Below are 20,882 nucleotides of genomic sequence, written 5' to 3'. Positions count from 1 at the left end.
GTAGTCGAAACATTTATCTCGCCATAACCACAGCCATGAACTTTGTGTACAAATAGGCGCACAACTTGATTTATAAGTTGCTCATTAACCCCTGCAGCTCTCTCCAGCTTCAGTTTTCCTCCTCTTCCTCCTCTTCTGCTTCGTCTAAATGGCCGCAGACAGAAGAAAATCTTTACATGAACAGGAAAACACCACATTTTTCTGGCGACAGTAGCCTCCATGAAATCAAATTGATTAGCTCGTCGACGATTAGGATGGGCAAACCGAGACTGTAAGATTATGATTCCAAATCTGGTTTTTTTTGTTTTTCGTTTCCTTTGGACTCTATGCCCATCGTGTTTTAACAAAAATTTATTTTTCAGGCTCGAGACCAGAATCGGAGTAGCTCAAGGGACGGGTGTACCAACTTGTTAATTGAAAAATCATGGTGCAATCTGAAAACTTAGATTTGTGTCTGAAATGCTACAGAAATTTGAAGACTTGTATGGTACTAAACTTTTTCTCATTCAAGGCGCCCCTTGGGTTCGAAAAACTTAGAAAACATATAAGCTTGAATTTAGCGGGTTATCATATAAGCCTACAAATGAGGTCATTGATTTTACAACATAATATTAATCATAAGCCTACAAAAATGTGAAACAGTTCACCAGCATTGACAGATCTCTTGACTACTCAAATGTAAAAAATTGCACGGTATCATATAACAAGTTCTTACTACCGGAGACGACAGCAGTGCACAATATCACAGTTTACTCAAGCAGGCAATTTGGGGCAAATATCCCCCGTCATTTTATCATTCTAAATGCCATCAACTTGCTCAGAAGGTTATCTTGTATGCTCAAAAGGTCTTTGCTGTAATGACTTGTCGTGATGATTCAAAAGGCGGTCGACAGTTCAGGCATTTCAGGGCATGCAAAAGCTCAAAGGAAAAGTACAAACAAGTGAGAGAAATGAGAAACAAACCTGAATTTCACTCCTGACCTGAAAATTGCTGAAACATATTGTACAGAAGTATGCGTTCGTCTAAATATACCTCAACCCTGAGATGTACTGTTGTCTAGATAATAGGTACTGGGCCAGGGAATATATGATTCCTAAGAGCCCTAATATCCTAATCTTCAGCAAGTCTGTTATTATGATCGATGGCAGATTAAGGGGCATAGTTATCAATGGCATTGAGTCCGCCTGTTTTGTGAAACTCCACATAAACCTGTTGAAAAGGATATGGCTCGGGAATGTAAGAACGAGGAGAGCCAAATTCTTCACCGCAAAGAACCAATCTGGACCACCAATTTCCAAACCCCAACCCGCATTCCCATGCCAGACATCTTCCCATATGCTGTAGAGGCCAGTCAGGACTAGGTAGGCCGATATCACTACTGTGACAGGGAAATACCTTTGCTTGTCACCAAATCCGGCAATAAAATCAGAGTCCTGGTTGAGCAGTAGCAAAATTGGTGCCAGGAAGAATATCGCACCATTTGAGCCGCCTGTGAGATTGACATTCAAGATGAGGCATATAGCAAAGCACATCACAGTGGCAACGTTACCAACTGCTGGCATCCAGGCTCCCTCAGCAGCCATTTTCGTAATTGTGAATGATGAGACACTTGCAGCTCGGCGCTGTTGCATAAATCTCATTCTTGAAGCAAAGCTAGTAGAGGTGCTTTGACCAGATTGACTATGCCTGATTCCAGGCCTTTCAGTAGCCTTTTCCCTCATCAATGACGCAATTTCAAACTTTATCTCCAGAGCTATTAGCATAAATATTGCTGCATAAAGACCGAGAAGAGATGTCCTTGCCCCCTCAACAGCAAATAGAGTTGTGAGCTTCTTCTCTTCTTCACCCAAATCTCCAAATTCGCTATCTCCAAGGATGTTTTTAACCCTCACTTGGCCCTCCAAAAGATATGTCACAGGAAAGAGAGCTACGAGTAAAGCAAATACCCAAGGAAGCAGCTTCGTACTCGAGGCAGATGGAAAATGGGTGAAAACCACAAACACCGAGGCAGAGACCATGGTTACAACAATAAGGATATGTAAGAAAGCTGTCTGAAGGAAGTACTCGGTAGATATGTAGACACCTAGAGCAATTCCCATAGCTATGGAGTAAAATACTCTCAACTCAACCATGTATTTAATAGGTATGACAGATGTAACAGCTGCTAGAGTCAGTAGGATTGCCATAAGAAGAAGCCATGATGGCCACAAAGGTTTTTGCGCCACAAAGCCATATATGGTGATGTCATCAGCAGTCTGCCGAGCAGCTTTAATTAGGTCAGACCGGTATGTCCATGATACTGGAATAGGTGGTTGCATAAGGATAAACAACAATCCAGTTGCCACCACCAGCACTAGGCATCTCTTGGCAGACTGCACAAAAATGTAAAAAATGATCAGTTAGCATGACGAATATAATTGATTAGATAATGCTACATAAAAAGATTCATGAACTTAGCCAAGTTTGAAAAAATGATTGAGTTCTCTTCATAAAGTGCTTTAAAGTTCTTGAACAGCTTAGTATCAGTCTCAGATAATGGTATCAGTTCACCTAATTAACATCGCAACTGATTAAGAAAACTGTACTACTCAGTTCAGTTTAAAATTCTGGATTTCTACAGTCAGTAGTACTATGAGAAGATATGCAGAATCAATACGAATGATTAATGTGATAAATCACACATTAAAGGCTTATGCATAAATTCTGAACGGGGAATGAAAACTACATAGCTGCCCAAAACTTTAGGTAGAATATCAATTTATGTGCTTTTTCTTTGATTTCCATATCTATGCGAACAGGTTATGTGCAAAAGATACTGGGAGAAAAGTCAAGAAATAAAGTATGGTATACCAAGACATGAGAGAAGTGGAGAGCCACAATGGGTACACAAGCCAAGCCCATCAAAACAATACAGAAACCCAAGAGTAAGCCATCAGATGGGGGTCTTCCATTCCACCACTGGAGGGCTTCAAAGATTGTTTCACGGCAAAACCAGACTGATAAGGAAACCACACCTGCATGTGCATATCCTTGCCAAGCTTTCATCTTTGAGGCTGTTCTTGACTTATCCCTAGAAATCACAGCAAGCAATGAATTAGTAAGGTAGATGCTTTACATATAAAGACTTATGAAAAACAAAACATCAAGCAAAATAGAGTTAGTACTTGTAAAGTAGCAATGGTGGTGTTACAGCCAATAATAGAATAGCTGACACCCATACGACAGACTTTGATGACATAAGCAACATAGCCAGCTTAGCTGAATACAAGCACGTCAAAATCCAAACAGCCTTTCCACCAATACGACGATCAACAGACAGTCTTTTCACCAAAGCTAAACCCACAAATGTTGTCACAATAACCATGTAGCTTGGGTACATTACATCTTCCTCAAACCCATAATAGTATATGCCAGAGTAATTAAAAAATCGATTCTCAATGTGGCAAACGAGAATTGCATGGCCGATTAATCCAATCTCTATCAAAAAGTGAAGCTTTGAAGGAAGTAGAACTAGACCAGGAATAGACATAGCCAAGACAACATTCACAATTACGAGTTTGCAGAAGGATTTCAGGGACATTCCTGCCATCCAAATATTTAGATCCCAGAAATTATGTATTACAAACCATGTCATCATCAAGCTTCCAAGAACAACAAAAGCAAAGTATGATGAAACACTCTTCTTTGTGAAAAATCGAGCCAAATAGAAACCAGCAACTGAAGGCAGCGGAATGAACTGCAACACAAAGGATAACCAATAATCATTGCTAGTTCAACATTCAAATTAGAGTTCAAAGGCACATCATAATGCAATAAACTCATTTATTCAACATTCCAATTACACGCCTAATACACGTTCAGTTTGGAGAACTTTGCCTACAACACATTACTATCCTTGAATTGGTAAGATTATACCACCAGAAAAGGTAACCGGCATTTTGACATAGCAATGAAACACTCTAGCCAACACTTCATTTTCAGTAATGTTCAAAGATTGAATAAGAACAGATTAAATTGATGCACTACTGGTGATTTCAGCTCTAACCAAACATGAAGCACAAGCACAACGTAAGCTCATACAATCTAAAAGCAGAAAGCAGTATGTTCGACAAATATCAAAGTAGAGCGGAAGTGTTAATGAATAGAAACAGTCTTATCTAGCCATAGATGCTGCAGACTAATTTTCAATAGGGTAGACACCATTTAGACTTTGCTAAAAAAATCCGTGTGTAGATAAAAGACATGGAGAAAAAAAAATGTTAGGAAGTAGAATTGCATACCAATACAGGAAACCCGACAACGATAGCTCCCGCAGCACTAACCACAACAGCCAAAGCAGTGAAAGCCACGGAGCTGAAGGCATCAGATATCATACCCAACGCATAAGCACTCGCTCCAGATGCACCTCCGAGCATTGCAGTGGTCACCAAAAGGTAATTCAACGGCGGAGGCACCTGAATGTACCGCCCAAACGAATGGAAAACGACTCTAATCTCCAAACATATCACCACAACAACCAATGCAACAGCGCCATTCATCACCTGGATGCCGCGCAATTGGTTTGGGTTCTTCGTGACCCACCAAAGCGCGCCCCGGGTTGAGGCATAGAGCTGGAAGAGAAATGGAATGAAGAAGAGGAGAAATAGATCGGAAACTGCGGCTGGGGAAGCGAAAATGACGTTGTAGTGAGAGGCAATGTGGAAGAGGACAGGGAAGAAGAGGAGATAGAGAGTGTGGATGCATCCCTCCAATGGCGTGAGGATGAGGTTATCATCGGGGACCTCCCCGCCGTGGTACTTGGAGTCCTGCTTGGTTTTGAAAGAGGAAATGCGAGGAATGCAGTAGAGGTAATAGAAGAGGCAGGAGAAGGACATGAGGTAGTACGAAGCGTTGGTCATACCGACGGCGGAGATGGTGGCCCAGGTGAAGAGGGAGGAGGCGGCGAACGGGAGACAGGCGAAGAGGAGGCGCTCGAGCGCGAGAATGATTGAGGGGTTCTCGATTTGAATCCACTTGAATTGGAGAGAAACCCAGACGCCGATGAGGAAATTGGTCTCGGCGCAGAGGAAGGCGGCGAGGGCGGCAAGGGGGAAGGAGGTGAAGGTGGAGAGGAGGGAGGAGCTGAAGAAGAAGGCGATCTGGGAGAAGACGAGGGTGAGCCAGACGCCGAAGAAGGAACCGGACTTCAAGTTGAGGGCGTCGACGATGTAGGAGACCATGAGGCCTAAGGTTAGGGTTGCGATCACCGGAGTGCCGCCGAGGTCGAGGAGGAATGCGGCGCAGGGGACGAGTGCGACGGCGATTCGGGCGTTGTGGGCGAAGGAGGAGGGGGAGAATCGGGAATTCTTGAGAGATCTAGAAGCACCGCCACCACTGTTGAAGATTGAGTCGTTGGGGCTGGAGCTAGGGTTTGTGGAGCCGTTGCCGAAGGAGGAAGTGCTCGCCGAAGCGGTGATGTACGGACGGAAGAACCGCGGTTGAAGCTCCGGCGGCATCATCGTGTCCCGGCCTTTTCAGCTTCCTTCACTCTCTCTCTCTCTGTATCTAATCCTACCTATCTAATCCGGATTGTTGTCCCGCTCAGGACTGGACTATAGTCCGATCTTTACTGAGCTGCTCTGCTTGTACAGTTCCGAGAGTGTGAGAGATAAATCCGGCGGTTTCCGAGTCACGCTTCCTTTCTTCTTCGATTCATTTCTTTCCTTTTGGTTAGGTTTGGGGAGTTTTTAGAAATGGAAGTCGTGACGTGTATTGGGGGATCGGTGACCGTTGGATGAGGATCAGGCGGCCTGTGTGCCTGAGAGTGCAGGCTCCGTGGCTGAGTCGCCAGGATGTTAAGTGGGCTTTGGCAGTTAGTTGGGTGGTAGTTAGGACTCGGTTTTGACTTTATTTTATTTGGACCAATTTCACTCCCCCCGCTTGTTTACGTGGGCTTCCTTTGGACCCAAAAACGCGCCAATGTTTAGTCCATTGTGAGAGTGAATCCCTACTGGGCCTCCTCTACTAAAATTATATGGGCTTTGTTGATCAGAAAATTAAAATGGGAAAAATATTTGTTTAGAGGGTATATTATCAATTTCCCCCCTGAACTTGTGACCATTGGCCAATTTCCCCCCTGAACTTTAATTTTGGCCAATTTCCCCCCTCAACTCTCATAATTAGTCAATTCCCCCCCTGAACTTTAATTTGGCCAATTTCCCCCCTCAACTCTCAAAATTAGTCAATTTGCACCCTACTGTTAATTTTTTTTTTTTTTTTTAATTTTCCATCTATTCTTTTCTTAATACAGTTAGTATGTGACATGGGTTGATTATAAGAAAAAGTTATGAATCGGGTTTAAAGCATGTAGAAGAAGAAATAATAACAAAAAGAAATAATAATCCTAAACTCATGGATCAAACCTATTTCAATAAAATGGGTTATTCTTAATAAGGAGTCGAAAATTATGAATAGACTAGCCATTTTTTTACTAAAGCTCGATTCTCCGCAATTTACTTGAACTTAGCTTTCACTTTTATAAAGAAAATTGTATTCACATACAAAAATTTACACATCTATCTATGATAAATTGTAAAATTCTAAATTTTAATCTATTTGTAATAGGATAAAGATATAGGAACATGATTAACATACATCTTATTTAGTTTCTTACACACACTTGTTTAATTATGATCAAATTAAAAATTTAACAGTAGGGTGCAAATTGACTAATTATAAGAGTTGAGGGGGGAAATTGGCTAAATTAAAGTTGAGGGGGGAAATTGACTAATCATGAGAGTTCAGGGGGGAAATTGGCCAAAATTAAAGTTGAGGGGGGAAATTGGCTAATGGTCACAAGTTCAGGGGGGGAAATGATAATATACCCTTGTTTAGAAGGTAGAGATTTGGGTTAATTGTAAGGTATAATAATTAGACATTGAATTCGTGATCAAGGTGAGGCTAACTTATGACCAACATTTACAAGTGAAGAGTAAGTACTACTGCACCAAGTACTTATAACGACTTTAAGTTTAGTGTTTTACTCTATTATTCTTCATTTTATTTTGTTTCATGGCTTCTTTTATATGTTTACTACTGATTTTGTTGATTGATCACATGATTTTAGTTATATAATCTTTTAATTATGATACTAATACATGATAATTTTTTAATGTTTTAGTACAATTTTGGTGAGATTATGTAATAAGGTACAAGAGCAAAATGACCCGTTTATAACTTCTGCACAGGCCCCCGAAGTCTCAGAAACGGCTCTGCAGATATTTGGATTTCACCTCGATGAAACTTCTACTCCAAATACAGGATGTAAAATTATTGTGACCTAACAATCTCCATAAGCAATGACAACAAATTATGAGTCTCCCCATTCCATCTAGTCAAGACTAAACACTGTGCTTAATATGTGACTCCCACTATAATTTATGTGGCCTATAAATATCGACATCGGAATGGACCAAAATGGCGAAACCCCATCCTTATTATATCACATATCAGTCACCCAAAAACCACAGGCAATATATATGGAGAAAGCACGAAGGACCCATGTCGAATGTTGTTTCGTTTTCTGAGCATGGCAGAACGACATGACCTTATCCCAAAGAGAGAGAGCAAACAGAAAAAGTCCCAGTCCCAGTTCTATTTCCATGGCTTGCAAATTATAAAGTGGGGCTATAAAAAGGACGCACAACGTCCTTCCAGGGATTAGAGTCAAAAGAGACAGCTACAGAAGCTTGTCTTCTTTCTCTCTCTCTCCATATTTCCAATCCAACATTCATGCATGCATGTCGACCCCCCCCCCAGCACAGCACACGTGTGCCTATCTGATCTTCCTTTCTGTATGTTCTTGATACACAGCTGAGACAGTGAGAGGCTGAGAGTGAGGGATTAGGATTCTCTCCCTTCTCTTTCCATCTTTTTTTCTCCCTTCCTCTTACATTCTTTATTTTGTCTTTCTTTTTTTATATAAAATTAATATAAGATGTTGACATGGTTTAACCGTGACCTTTCAAATAGGAGGGGAGGGAAAGAGATGGGAAAAAAGAGGGGAGAAAATCCTACCCTGAGAGTGAGAGCTACCTCTTTCTTTTTCTTTACTAATATATTGCCAAATGCCAACCACATTTCACAGGTGTGTATGTATATGTGACATCCATCTTATTCAGCTCTAGACATTAATCAATAATAATGCATCATATTCTACTATTTGTTGGTCCTCCCTTTTAAAGTGTATAGTATTGAGAGTGAAAAATGTTAACTTTTACATACTTACTGTTAAGTTTAGGGTTTTGGAAGAAGAAGTTCTACTCATGGGTTTAACATGGTATTAGAGCAACTCTACGTAAATCATAAATGAGTTAGACCAGTACTTCTAAATTTCTAACCCTTTGCGAAATGGGAATGCTGAGAGTGACTTCAATCCTGATACTAAGGAGTGTCAGGATAGTTTAATATCATAATATGTATGGCGGGTATATTAAAAATTATTTTGATTGCTTATACATATCATGCGTTTACTAACATATAAGGGAATCAAAAAGTGAATCACACATTGAAAAAATAAGTTATTTCATATATAAGATACCTTGTATTAGATCACCCAACAAGAGTATGTTTATTTCATACCTGAACAATTATATGTGATTTCATTCATGACTGCTTCTATGATTTAAAGTAAGTAAGGATTTGTTTGTTAACATTTTGCAAAATAGTTTTTGTTTTTTTAGATACAAAAATAGGTGAAAAATGTGTTTGGTAGACTGTTTTGCAAAAATAAACTCGGAAACGAAAAAAATGCAAAACAATATTTAGCATAAGTTCTATAGGACATCAAATTGATATGTTTTCTCTCTTTTTTTTTTTTATAAAAAAAATTCAAAATAAAAGAAATTATAAAACAAAGCTAAAGTTTTAATAAATAAATCATATATGCCACCATCACCATCACCAATGCCGCCACCGCCACATTCTCCATCGTCTCACCATCACCACCACCACAACCACCATCTTTGACATTACCACCTCCCACCAGCCATCGTCTCCACTACCATATCCTCCACTGCCATCACCCTCGCCACCATAGCCACCACCACCTCCACTGTCTCATCATCGCCACAACTGACATTACCGTCATCGTCTCACCATGGCCACCACCACCTGTACCTCCACTGCCACCATTAACAACACCACCACCTCTACCATCTCTGCCGCTATCATCGTAACCTCTCAACGACCATTTTCACAACCATCCCTCATAACCATTGTTAACACAACCATCTTCTACCACCATTGCAATAGTCGCCGCCGCTGCCACCACCACCAGCACCACTCCTCCACCATTGCCCTCTACCCCGCTATTGCCGCCACTTGAATGCCGCCACTATTAACATCTTCATTCTCACCACTACTACCACTACTCCAACCACCATTGCTACAACACAACTCTTGTCTCAACCACACCATCAATCCTATCACCACCACCGCAATTACTACCAAACAATTTTTTTTTTTTGACATTTGGTACCACATGCCTTTTTAATATTTTCATTCTCTAAAATTATTCTTGGACTAAAATACCAAACGCAGTCTCAAATAAATAAAAAAAATGTAAAATCCGATTCGTCGTTTTCGTTTTACAAAACAGGTTTTCAAAAATCATTTTGTAAAATTTTACCTAAAAGTCCCTAGTAATAGCCTTTCGTTTGCAAATCAATATTACAAAGATAAGTTCTACCATGAGTTTAATAATCCCCTTTAGAGGCATGCAAAAGCAATTACGTACTGTAAGCATTATTCCTTTCTATTTCAAACATCGACTCAAACAAACTAAACAAACGTATTGTTGTTCTTGTCTCTATTAATCCCAAACTCTCAAACACAATTTTAGACACGTCCATTCAACGTCGACAAAAAAAACAAAAGTGCTTGCCTATTCAACAAATCGCCATATTAGCATATAGTTTAAGCTAAATTTGACGTGTTAGGGTAGGCAGGATATTGGCTTACAAACATATATGTCGTCTTTCAGCCTCAGGTCAGCTTGTTCTCCATTGTTCTCCATGTATGCATGAAGACCGACGCCTAAAATTCCAGTTTAGAAAATAGCACTGGTCCAGACCAATAAGAAAAAAAGAAAAGAAAATTAGTACTGGCCAAGTTAAATTTCCATTTATGCCTAAAAAATAGTACAGACCGATTGCATCATAATTCATTTATGTGTCTTCTCCGTTGTCCTCAAGAATAAGAGGAAGTACAATATTTAACAAAAAAAAGAATAAGAGGAACATGAAAGGCTACGTAGCATTAAGTGGTTTAGGGTTTAGGGTTTTGAACTCTCTAATCTTTTAAAACATGTCACTTTTGCCGTCAAATATGTCACATTATTTGTTAGTTTTCTACTAGCATATCTCTAAAATGGACGAAAATAACCCTCGATTGCCGGAAAGTTTAATTATCCGAAGTATGTACATCCGTCCATTTCAAAAATCACGTCACTCAAATTCTAATTGAAATTTCATGGAATAATAAGAAGGTCATCATACTATATTCCAAGGTAATTTTCATCATATTTTTGTCGATAGTGAGCGATATCAATATTTATATTGGAATATTCATCGTAAACTATGCTATTGATATTTTTGCAAAAACCGATAATTTCAAAGCCCTAGAGAGTACATTGCAAAAAATTTCGAAAAGAGAAAGGAAACAAGGAAGAATGATTGATTTGAATAAAAATGTATGAGTGGAGTGGAGCCATTTAAGTGTGATTCATCATGAGAACCAAAAGAGAGGTGGTCTGTGTGAGATGAAATGAGAGCCGAGGGCAGCCTCCTCTTCCTCCTCCTCCTCTGTGCAGCTAAATGGGGTAGAGCTGGTGGTGGTTAAGACCACATGTTCCCATAAATGCATGAACAAAATGCCAAAGTGCTAGACTTCTATACACACAGTACAGGCTAATATTATTTATGCCCGGCCCCATTTTGCTTGTACAGTTTCTGTGTCTCCTTGAGTTGCTTTCACTGTCCCCCTTACCTATCTCCACGGTCGTTTTGCCTAATTTCCCACAGGCGTGGCTGCATCTTGGCCTTATTTTGCCTCCCCTCACCACTGAAAAATAGGGCTTCCATTTCATTTTTCTAACTTAGTAGGACGTGGATGTCAGTCTCATTGAATTGTCACATACATTGGTGCCTTTTTGTTTTGGAGAAAACTTGTTTTACCAACGATTGCATACAATCATACGTCTCTCTCTTATCATGTATTTCATCACATAACTTAATGAGAGAGATACAATGATTGTATCTGATCGATGATACCCTAGAATCTCTCATTCTTTTAGCACCTGGTAGAATGTGCATCTTGAAGTAGGCTTGTGCAAGTCCATGGGATATATGTATATTGGGTTCTTCTCTATATGGATGTCTTTTTACCTTTTCACCATGAAAATTGAGTTGGATGAAGGGAAGTTATTTCACTCTTTTTTATCTCCTTTGGTACTCCTCTTAATGTGTCATCAAATCTTTCATAACACAACCTAATAAGAGAAATACGTAATAGTATACGACTAAGACATCCCAAAACCTCTCATTCTTTTGTTAATTGGTAGTAAAGTAGGCTTATGTAAGTCCACTGGATTTTTTGCATTTCATTCTTGGGAGGGTGCGATTTTCACTCGTATTTTCTCCTTCTGCACTCCTCTCATTATTTCTAACCTTAGATTTGAATAATTTAAAGCTGAATCAAGAAACATAAACCATAGTAAACAAGAGGGACAAATTTGTGGTTTGAAGAAGAGAGAAGAACAACCTTTCTAATAAGTACTCTAAATTTTAATCCAAATCCAACGTACACAATGGAGGGAAAGCACAGAATATAAGACAATAACTTTTGCAAATCAAATCATAAAATTGGGTTCTCAGTAAACATTTCCAGGGAAATTAATCAAATCCTGAAGTGGCCCCACATGCCAGCCTTCCCCATGTTTTTGTTTTTGTCAGTCAAATTATTTAGTCTCCATCCTAAAAGGCTCCCAGAGAGGAGTTGATTTACTGAAGAATCTTCCCACCACCCTGGAATCCAAAATCCTAATGGCCTCCTCTGACTGGATGCACCTGGGAGTTTTGTACTGGTTCACAGAGGATCCCTGGGAGATGGAGAAATCCATGAGTGCATCAAAAGTCCCTTGCTTCACAATTCGGATCTCCAGTGGTCCTATGGAATTGTCCTTCCTCCTGCACCTTCGGTACACCGAGTCCAGGGACTGTTCCACTGTGGAGCAGCATTGCTCCATAATGCTGGTCTCCAGTTCTATCATGTAATTGCTTTCTTTGGTCTTGAGCTCCCAGAAGAGCACATAGTGGCCTGGGATTGAGGAGGTGTCGGCGTAGCTGGTGTACTCAATGAGGAGGAAGCCGAGGGGCTCGAGGAGGAGCCTCGCTTGCGTGACAGCGTTTAGAAGGTCTTCTTCATTGGTTTTGTCCGTGTCGATGCTCAGAACCACATTTCTCCTGTGCATGAATCTGAACTGAGGAGCTTTGTTGTGGAAGCCAGTCACCATTAGAATGTCGCCAACTCTGTACCTGTATAGCCCTATGTACAAACAAAAAACAAATGATAAATAATTTACTATGATGAGGTCAATTAGACACAGTCGGGTCATGAGTTAGAGAAGAAAATATGCTCTATCACCGGTTATGTACAATCATGTGTCTGTCTCTCTCATCTCATGATTAATCATGTGATGAGAGAGATAGACATATAGTTGTATACAACTGGTGACGTACATGAATCTCTCGAATTAGTGAGCAAGATGCTCTAAAATTAATGCAGCATTTTATAGTTGCAAGGTAAATAAATTTTCTGTGCATGTTTAAGAGATGAAACATAAAATACATGAAGCATGTGGGTCAGATCTAAAAATATGAAGTAAGAGTACCTGTAAAAGTTGTGACAACAAGTTCATAATAGTGACCAAGCTTAACATCCACTAGATCAACTGTTTCCAAAGTTTCCTCCTCATCGGCCTTTGGGCATTCTTGATCAGAAACACCGTTGTGCGAGGCTACCTCTTCGTGGTGTTTCTCCACGGGTAGGAACTCGAAGTAGGCCATGTTCGGAAGGAGGGTGTAAGCAACATCATGCGGCTTGCTTAGCGGGTTGAAATTGATTCCGAAATAGCATTCAGAAGAAGCATACATTGTTGAAATCAAGGGCAGTCCACCAGAATAGAATTCAAGAGTTGGGATATACTGAGCCATGGAACCTGTGACTATAACCTCGATGTACTTTGTTCTTGGCCAAAGCCTCTTAACTATCCCTTCCAATGACTTGTTACTAAATTCGTGCCTGATCAAATCGGCCAACTCTGGATTCGGTTTGCTAAGGACTAAAGACACAGCATTTCGGCAACTGGAGTCGGTGATCCAGTCACTGACAAGACCTGAGCCTATGTTTGAGCACAACTCCTCCCAGTGGTCCTCTAAGAATTTGATGGCCCGAAGAAAAGCGGACGCAAAAACTGCACCAACCCTGAGGACCTCATCCCTTTGTACCAAACCACATAGTAACTGGCAGTACATACTCTGCTTGCTGTCTGAGCACAAGATGGCCTCATCCGGGCTCGTGTAGATGTTAAACCGATTGAAAGGGCGGTTGCGAAAGTTACTGCTCTTGTAGTAGCTGGTCAGGACAGGCCTTGCCACCATTCCTGAAGGAGTACTAATTTCCGGTTTGATAAACAAGAGGTACATTCCTTTCCCTTGGTCCAAGCCATCCACATACCTGAATTTGGAACAATAAGAATTTCTCAATTGCCTTGTTTTTTCACTGTTACATCGATTTAGAACCATGTTAAAATTTAATATAAAACACAAAAGGAGTAAAAAGGTAGCTTCTCACTTGTTCATCACCGGCACAAGGAGATTATAAAAGAATGTCTTCCTGTCCAAGTCTTCAACAGTTGAAGGCATCATCTTCGGCTGTCCTCCTGAAGTTCCCGAGCTGCCAAAGACATAATTATTAGAACAAAAATTCATGAAAAATAAAATTAAATAACTATACTTGTATCCAAATATTCAGACCTGGTGAGGAGCTCAGTGATTTTTTGAGCCGAGATGATCTCAGACGGCTCTCCATTGGCAATTCGCTCGATGTAAGGCTTGACATCTTCGTAGTTCACAACAGGAACCTTCTTCTTGAAATCTATCTTGTCATGGTGGCCATTGAGAAATCCCTTCAGATATTCGGTCTGCGCATTTTTCGCTAGAATCTCTTCCAACACCTGCTGCTGTACTTCATATGCATTTGTTGTCAGGTCCTCCAGAAGCTTCAAACCATACTCACTGTCATTTGGATTATAGCTGGGAATCATCCTTGGCAACATTAGGAGGCAAAACTAAAAAGAAAATTTAGGTTCAAAGCCGGCTCTACGACATGTAATTTACTGCGACACAAGCAATGAATCGAAAAGGAAATCGGACTTTCGGTCTGATTTGATCAAGTAGGACTTGAAACTTTTAGAAAAACCAGATTTCCTCTTCCTTTTTTAACTGAATTTTGTAATATGAAAAGGTGCCTTGCAGGAGAAAGAAAGTGCAAGAGGAGTGAAAGTGCTTAAAGAGCAAAGGAAGGGAAAGTGCTACATATTTGTATGAGCCATTTGTCTTTCAATTGAAGGCTTCTCAACGTGGTTTCTGTGTAGCAGCTGAGAAGAAAGGGTGGAGGGAAATGATTAAATACCAGATTCTGGAGGGGATTTTGGGAAATGATGTTATTCAAAACAACAAAATATAAAATAAAAAAAACATAAAAATAAAAAGAAGGAAATGTGAGGGAAGTTGAGGAGGCTATGGAGGTCCTACGCACGTGGCCTTGTCTGGTAAGCTGTGAATAATATTTTAAAAAATGATGGGTCAAATTCAAAGGCTTTTTAGCTAAAACAATATTTAATATTATTATAACTTCTTATTTTAGTCATTGGTATTAAAAATTGATAGAAGTGATTCATAAGTTTGTTCGCCGTTAATTATTTTGATTATTTCTTGAAAAATCTCCGTTAAATGGAAAAGAAAATAAAAAGGTTGATTGGACAAAAATACTCTCAATTTAACGGAAAATTTTCACAGAATGATCAAAATGATTGACGGTAGACAAACTCAGGAATCACTTATATTTTGATTTTTAATGTCAGGAACCAAAGTAATGAATTATACCAATCTGAGAGACCAATTTAGCTAAAAAGCCAACTCAAAACTACCTTCAATTCTACCTTCTTTTCCTGCAGGACAAACTATATAATACAATTTTTTTGTATAGAATTTCAAGCTCAAATCAACAGATAAGCTTGGTCTGCATTTGAGCATTCAGGCATAACTGCCAGTAGTGCTGCCAAGGACGATACTCTGTCTAATTAGCCAGATGGAATGAGAAATAACAAAAAAACAAAGAAAAAAAAAACAGAAGACTTATTTCCCAGCAAAAAGATGAAAACAATAACTAACTAAAATACCACATATATAGACCAGAACGTGATTTGTTGATCTCCTGCACTCGAGTTTTAATCCCTCAGTAAAAGTCCCTGCAAGATGTCCAATTGCTATTTTATCTTATTTATTTATTTTTATGAAAGAATCTGACAATGCCATCAAAATATAGCAATCGTGGACAAGCTCTGGCTTCTGATAGAAACAGAGATTTTAACAGGAAACATCTTTTTACGAAGGGGGCTGATAGATTTATTCATGGTTTTCCTGATTTCAGCAGACACTTTGTCAAACAGTTGATTAGACTTAATTAAGACAGAAATAATTATGCTCCACAGGCTCGCCGGATTTTTTTGTAGGATCTTTTAATTACATCTGTTATTTGTATATTTAAAATTGAATATAAATAATACTTAACAAAAACTGACTACAATGTACAATAAACAGATGTAATTGAAAAATTTTCGGAATTCTTACAAAAGAAATCTGGCAAGGATCCTCTCTCCAAAACGAAAACTAATGGAGGTTTATTTGGCTGCTAATTGGACTGATTTGAGGCAGACAAAACCTGCCCACAAGGTGATTTGGGAGCTTCCACCACCAAGCATTGCACTAGACCCACGTAAAAATCTTTTGTGGCCCTAAAATAAAATGAAATCTTTTCAGGCTAATGATTTGTTTCCTCATTGTTTAAGATTTAATGAAGCTCTCAAATCAATATCCCACTCCTAATCTAATACTAGGATGTGTCTAAAGTCACCATATTTGAGATATTACAGCTGGGTAAGCATACGTAATCTTCATTAAAATCTTAACATCCATGCACCAAATCTGATCATTTAATTGCTTGCAATTAGATGCAGAGCCATGACAAGGTCAGGATGGTCCTAGGTCTATCTTGACATTTTTTTCACGCATTAAAGTTTAGTATTATGATTATGATTTTCAAGATTTTCCCGTAAGCTCAAGGCTCTAATTCGACGTTTTTACTTTAATTTCGTTTACCGGGTTTGATTTGAGGTTGGTAGCTCCTATGGAGTTGAGGCAATTTGTTGCCTGTGATTTTTAAGGAGGACTCTGGTCTAGGAATTAGTGGAAGGAGAGGAAGAAAGTCAAATAGGCTTGAGGTTTAAGTTCAACAAAGAGGATAATGAGAACGATACCGTAGTAGACCTAATCGATGGTAGTCAATTGCACACCACACGACAGAGCAATTTTTGTAAGATCAGGAAAACGTTTTAGATTGAGACTTTTGGGCCCCTCTAAGCTAAAATGCTAGCTCTGCCATTGCTTGCACCGAGATGTCATAGTAACAGCACCTCAAGTTAATAACCCATTACATGAGGGAAAGTTAAATCATATTACCGTACGTGACTAATTTAAAAAACGCTAATGTGGCATCTCATGTAAGTTTCTGCTCTCAAAAAGACATGCTAAGAGTCACATGGATCACATTTATCTTTGTTTTGGTTTAGGCATTAACACAAGCATATGAGGTGCATTACGAATGATTCAATCCTAGTAAAACAACAATAACAACAATCGAGCCTTATCCCACCAAGTTGGGGTCGGCTGTTTAAATCCTAAAATGGTCATTGCTCTCAGTTTTGCGTCAAATCTTCTGTTAGCTTCAAGTACTTCATATCTTTTCTAAATAATTCAATTGTTGTGAGAAAATGAAAAATAGTCCAATTACCACTTGCAATCTGTCCCATCTGGTAACTGTAGGATCTAAGGACAAAGAGGGTACTATTTTTAGGTAAATAATTTGTCCAACTAACGCACAAACTCCAGCATACCGCTAAAAGTTCCGATTTTTCATAGGCTCCACTCATGTCCCAAGAAAAAAAATATCCATTTCCCTTTCAAAGGATAGAAACTTGCTGCTAAAAAAATCAATAGGGGTATCAGCAGAACTCCTGCTGATCACCAATTACGGCTGGACACGTGATTTTTCATAAGCTCCACTTATGTCCCAAGAAAAAAAATATCCATTTCCTTTTCAAAGGATAGAACTTGGTTGCTGAAAGAATTAGCAGGGGGTATCAGCAGCACTCTTGCTGATCACCAATTACGGCTGAACATGTGTATAAGTTGTGATTAAAAAATAAAAAATTTAGACACATGTCCAGCCGTAATTGGTGATCAGCAGAGGGTGTTGCTGATTCTTCAGCAGCCAAGTCCTGTTCCCTTTCAAAACCAATACTTGATGAACAATACTTACATGAAGATATTACACACAAAAATATATAATAATTCGCAGCATTGAATATCCTGCAATTTAGAACTCTTCTAATCTAACTGTTGTTTTAAGTGGCAGATCATATTCAACACTCCGGCACATTATAAAAATTTAAAATACTTTGCAGTATTGAATATTTAGCAATTTAAAACGCTTCCAGTCTAACGGTTGTCCTGAGTGGCAGATCATATTCAATACCCCAGCGTATTGTAGCCTCACCCAATAAGGATGTGTGACAGATAAAGAGAATGTGTGAATAACATTACCCTTCTATAAATTATGAGCTGCCCGACTTCATAAAGTTGTAGACTTGGAGGAGACAGTAAGCTACTTCATAAGTTGGCCAGAAATGGAAAAAGAAAGGCTTCTTTCTGGTCTTAAAACATCCACGACTTCACATAACAAAATGGCCCTATAAGAACTAATATTGTACGGTCTCAACAAAATGAACTGGTTTGAGGCTTTTAGGCTTTCAGCGTGGGTCTCTCCAGCACTAATCGTGTATTTTTCTCTCATGTAGCATGTCATGACAGGGGTCTCAAAACTGGTGGGAGAGGTTGCTTGCTTGAGAACAGAAAAAAATATGCATGGTAGCATACAACTGTCATACACAACATAAATACCATGGAATAAGGTTTGATCCTATACATGGGGATTTTGTAAAAATTCCAAGTATTGTATACGTCATTAGTTTGATCCTTTGTAGGAACTACCTGTAATAACGAATTTGCCAAAATGAATCTCTTTATGATAAAGATTGTTAGTGGCAAATTAATAATTTTTATTCTCAGAAGCAAGACGAAGCTCTCACGTTACTTTCTCTAGCTGCCTTGGCTCCCCACCCTAGCTTGGCTTCTATAAGACATTTTGTTGAACATCTTAACCTCATAACCTCATGAGGACCATTCTCCATAGAAAGTGTCATAACTAGCGTAGCAAGAGAACATTAATATACAACATTCTATCCTAAAATGGTCCAGTAACATGCATGTGACGAGTTGAATTTGAGAGAAGAGTTGCATACCCCAAATCTTGAATATAACCAATGATTTATCACTTTCTATGTCTTGCATCACGTCGCGTCACGGTGAATCCCTCCAGTTGTAGGCAAGTTCTTTTATTCATGGTGGCTCATTGGGATGTGTTAAAATTTGGCTAGCTGTTTTGGGAGTGTGTAACTATAAAGGGAGTTGAAGGAGGTTGCTTCGGGTAAAATAGCAGGCCGTCAAGTAAACGCATTGAGGGAAGCAATTGAATAATACAAAACCGTTGTTCGGTAAACAGATTGGAGAGGAAGAGAAATACTATAATAATGATTAATCAGTAATATTAGGACATATTGATCGGGATTTGCTAGATTTGGTTTCATTTAGGTCTTCATGTTTAAGATAAAACAAGGTAGGTGTCTTATGGGGGGACACACTGCCCTTAAAATGAGCATGGGAAGAGGAGCAAACTAAGGGTGGGGAGGGAAGGGTGAGAATCGTGAGATCGCTCTCCACTTTCCCCCATCATATATTATCATTTGTTTGACCAAATAAAAGCTCCACGGTCCACCCTCCACCCTCCAGTTGTTCTTCAAATTAATGACCAAGTCAAAGAGAAAGAGAGCAATGTGGGCTTATATCATATGATTCACAACATGATTAACACGCAGAACGAAAACATCCCAAGCATAGTTTAGTGGTAATAGGAGGTTTATGGTTCCACCACATGAATATCGAGCACGATACCTAATTATATTTGACCTTCTCGCAAAACGCTCTCACTTTCCACATTTAGCTGGCAAGAGTTTCGATGGAATCTCTGGTGCCTAGAGGCTGACTTTGGTCCAACCCATCCTCCTTCTCATCATCGTGTTCTTCCTTCGTATGGCTCCTATTTGGGCAGGATGGTGGCTTGGCTCAATATGGACGACGGCGACACTATGACACTAGAGGATGGGGTTTGTATATCCATGCAAATCTAGAGGAGTGTGAGGTTTATGATTTTTAGGTCTTAGTATGTTTTATACTTAGGAAATGGCATATTACTAAGTTTGAGTTTGTTGTGTATTATGAGTGTTTTAGTTTTCTTTTACCATGGAATTGGAACTTTATACCGTTATGCAATTGATCCGTGTCTCTGAGTAAGTGTACGTGATTTTGGTGACTGAATTCCAAATTTTATCATTTGTTGGTTTGCATGTAATTCTCTCTAGATCACTTCAACTTTGTCGTTGAACTCATTGCAAAGGTGATATTGAAATTGTGAATAGATGACTTTACTCATAGTCAGTGTCATATTTGGTCCCGATATTCAATGCTATACTTACAGAATGCATGATTAAAACCCTACGTCGCTAAATTCAACCTAAATATATATTGTATAAGAGGAAAGTTTTATTTAGTTGAATTTTGTTTGACATTACAACTCACAGTACATTGATCTCTGAACTCTTCTTCTTCCTTCCAAAGCAAAGGGTTTGTGACATATCTAGCATACCACTGCATGTGATTCCAGAAGTAAACACAATTTCTAAGTTTTTAATATAAACCCTAAAGCCATTACCCTTCCACCAGAAAGATTAATGTGTTCTTTGAAGTAGGCTGTACTCTGTTTAAGTGTTGCTTAAGCACTAATAAAAACATGTTTGTCGGCTGTTTACTGTAGCGATTACACGCCATTGGCCATAACTTACCGAAAAAAAACCTTATCAATTAGCAATTGGGGGACTAAATTAATAAGCAAGAACATGTAGCATAATCCTCGTTTAACTTAATTAATCACAATAATTATGTGGAATTACTACAAAAACCTTGGCATATGCCTGAAGGCAAGAGAGCCGGCCTCAAGTCCATCCTACACTACAACATTGTTTTTCAATTTTTGCGTCAACGAGTGGTTTGACAGAGAATTTTACTTTGAATATCTTAAGCACAACACATTAACCCAAAAGCACCAGATCCAAGACCAAGTAGAGCTCCCAATTGGTGATTACATCATATTAATTAATTTATGCACATTATATATATATATATATATATATATATATATATATATATCTTGCCTCGTTTTCTTATTCACATGGTAAGTATAGATTTATGAGTGCACTCACTCTTGAACTTAATATCAAAATTTGAGATTAAAATATTAAAAATACATATGTTTTTTATTTATTTATTAA

The 20,882-nt window shown here is 39.0% G+C and overlaps 2 protein-coding genes across 2 annotated transcripts; both read right to left on the bottom strand.

Annotated features, from left to right (window-relative positions):
• Positions 1-545: 545 nt before the first annotated feature.
• On the bottom strand, positions 546-5,806 carry LOC137737786 (uncharacterized). The gene is made up of 4 exons (XM_068477338.2): positions 4,282-5,806; positions 3,166-3,737; positions 2,852-3,071; positions 546-2,373 (listed from the first exon to the last, which is right to left on the bottom strand). The coding sequence occupies exons 1-4, from the start codon at positions 5,497-5,499 to the stop codon at positions 1,024-1,026; spliced, it is 3,360 nt and encodes a 1,119-aa protein (XP_068333439.2). The 5' UTR covers positions 5,500-5,806; the 3' UTR covers positions 546-1,023.
• Positions 5,807-11,801: 5,995 nt separating this feature from the next.
• On the bottom strand, positions 11,802-14,612 carry LOC137738368 (indole-3-acetic acid-amido synthetase GH3.17-like). Its single transcript, XM_068478005.2, has 4 exons — positions 14,074-14,612; positions 13,892-13,993; positions 12,930-13,774; positions 11,802-12,583 (listed from the first exon to the last, which is right to left on the bottom strand). Exons 1-4 carry the CDS (start codon positions 14,373-14,375, stop codon positions 11,997-11,999), a joined length of 1,836 nt encoding a protein of 611 aa, XP_068334106.2. The 5' UTR covers positions 14,376-14,612; the 3' UTR covers positions 11,802-11,996.
• Positions 14,613-20,882: the final 6,270 nt, after the last annotated feature.

The sequence above is a fragment of the Pyrus communis genome, chromosome 13, assembly GCF_041283825.1.
Source record: "Pyrus communis isolate YQ-2024b chromosome 13, ASM4128382v1, whole genome shotgun sequence".
In the NCBI taxonomy this organism is placed as follows: Eukaryota; Viridiplantae; Streptophyta; class Magnoliopsida; order Rosales; family Rosaceae; genus Pyrus; species Pyrus communis.
This window is presented reverse-complemented; position numbering and strand designations above follow the sequence as displayed.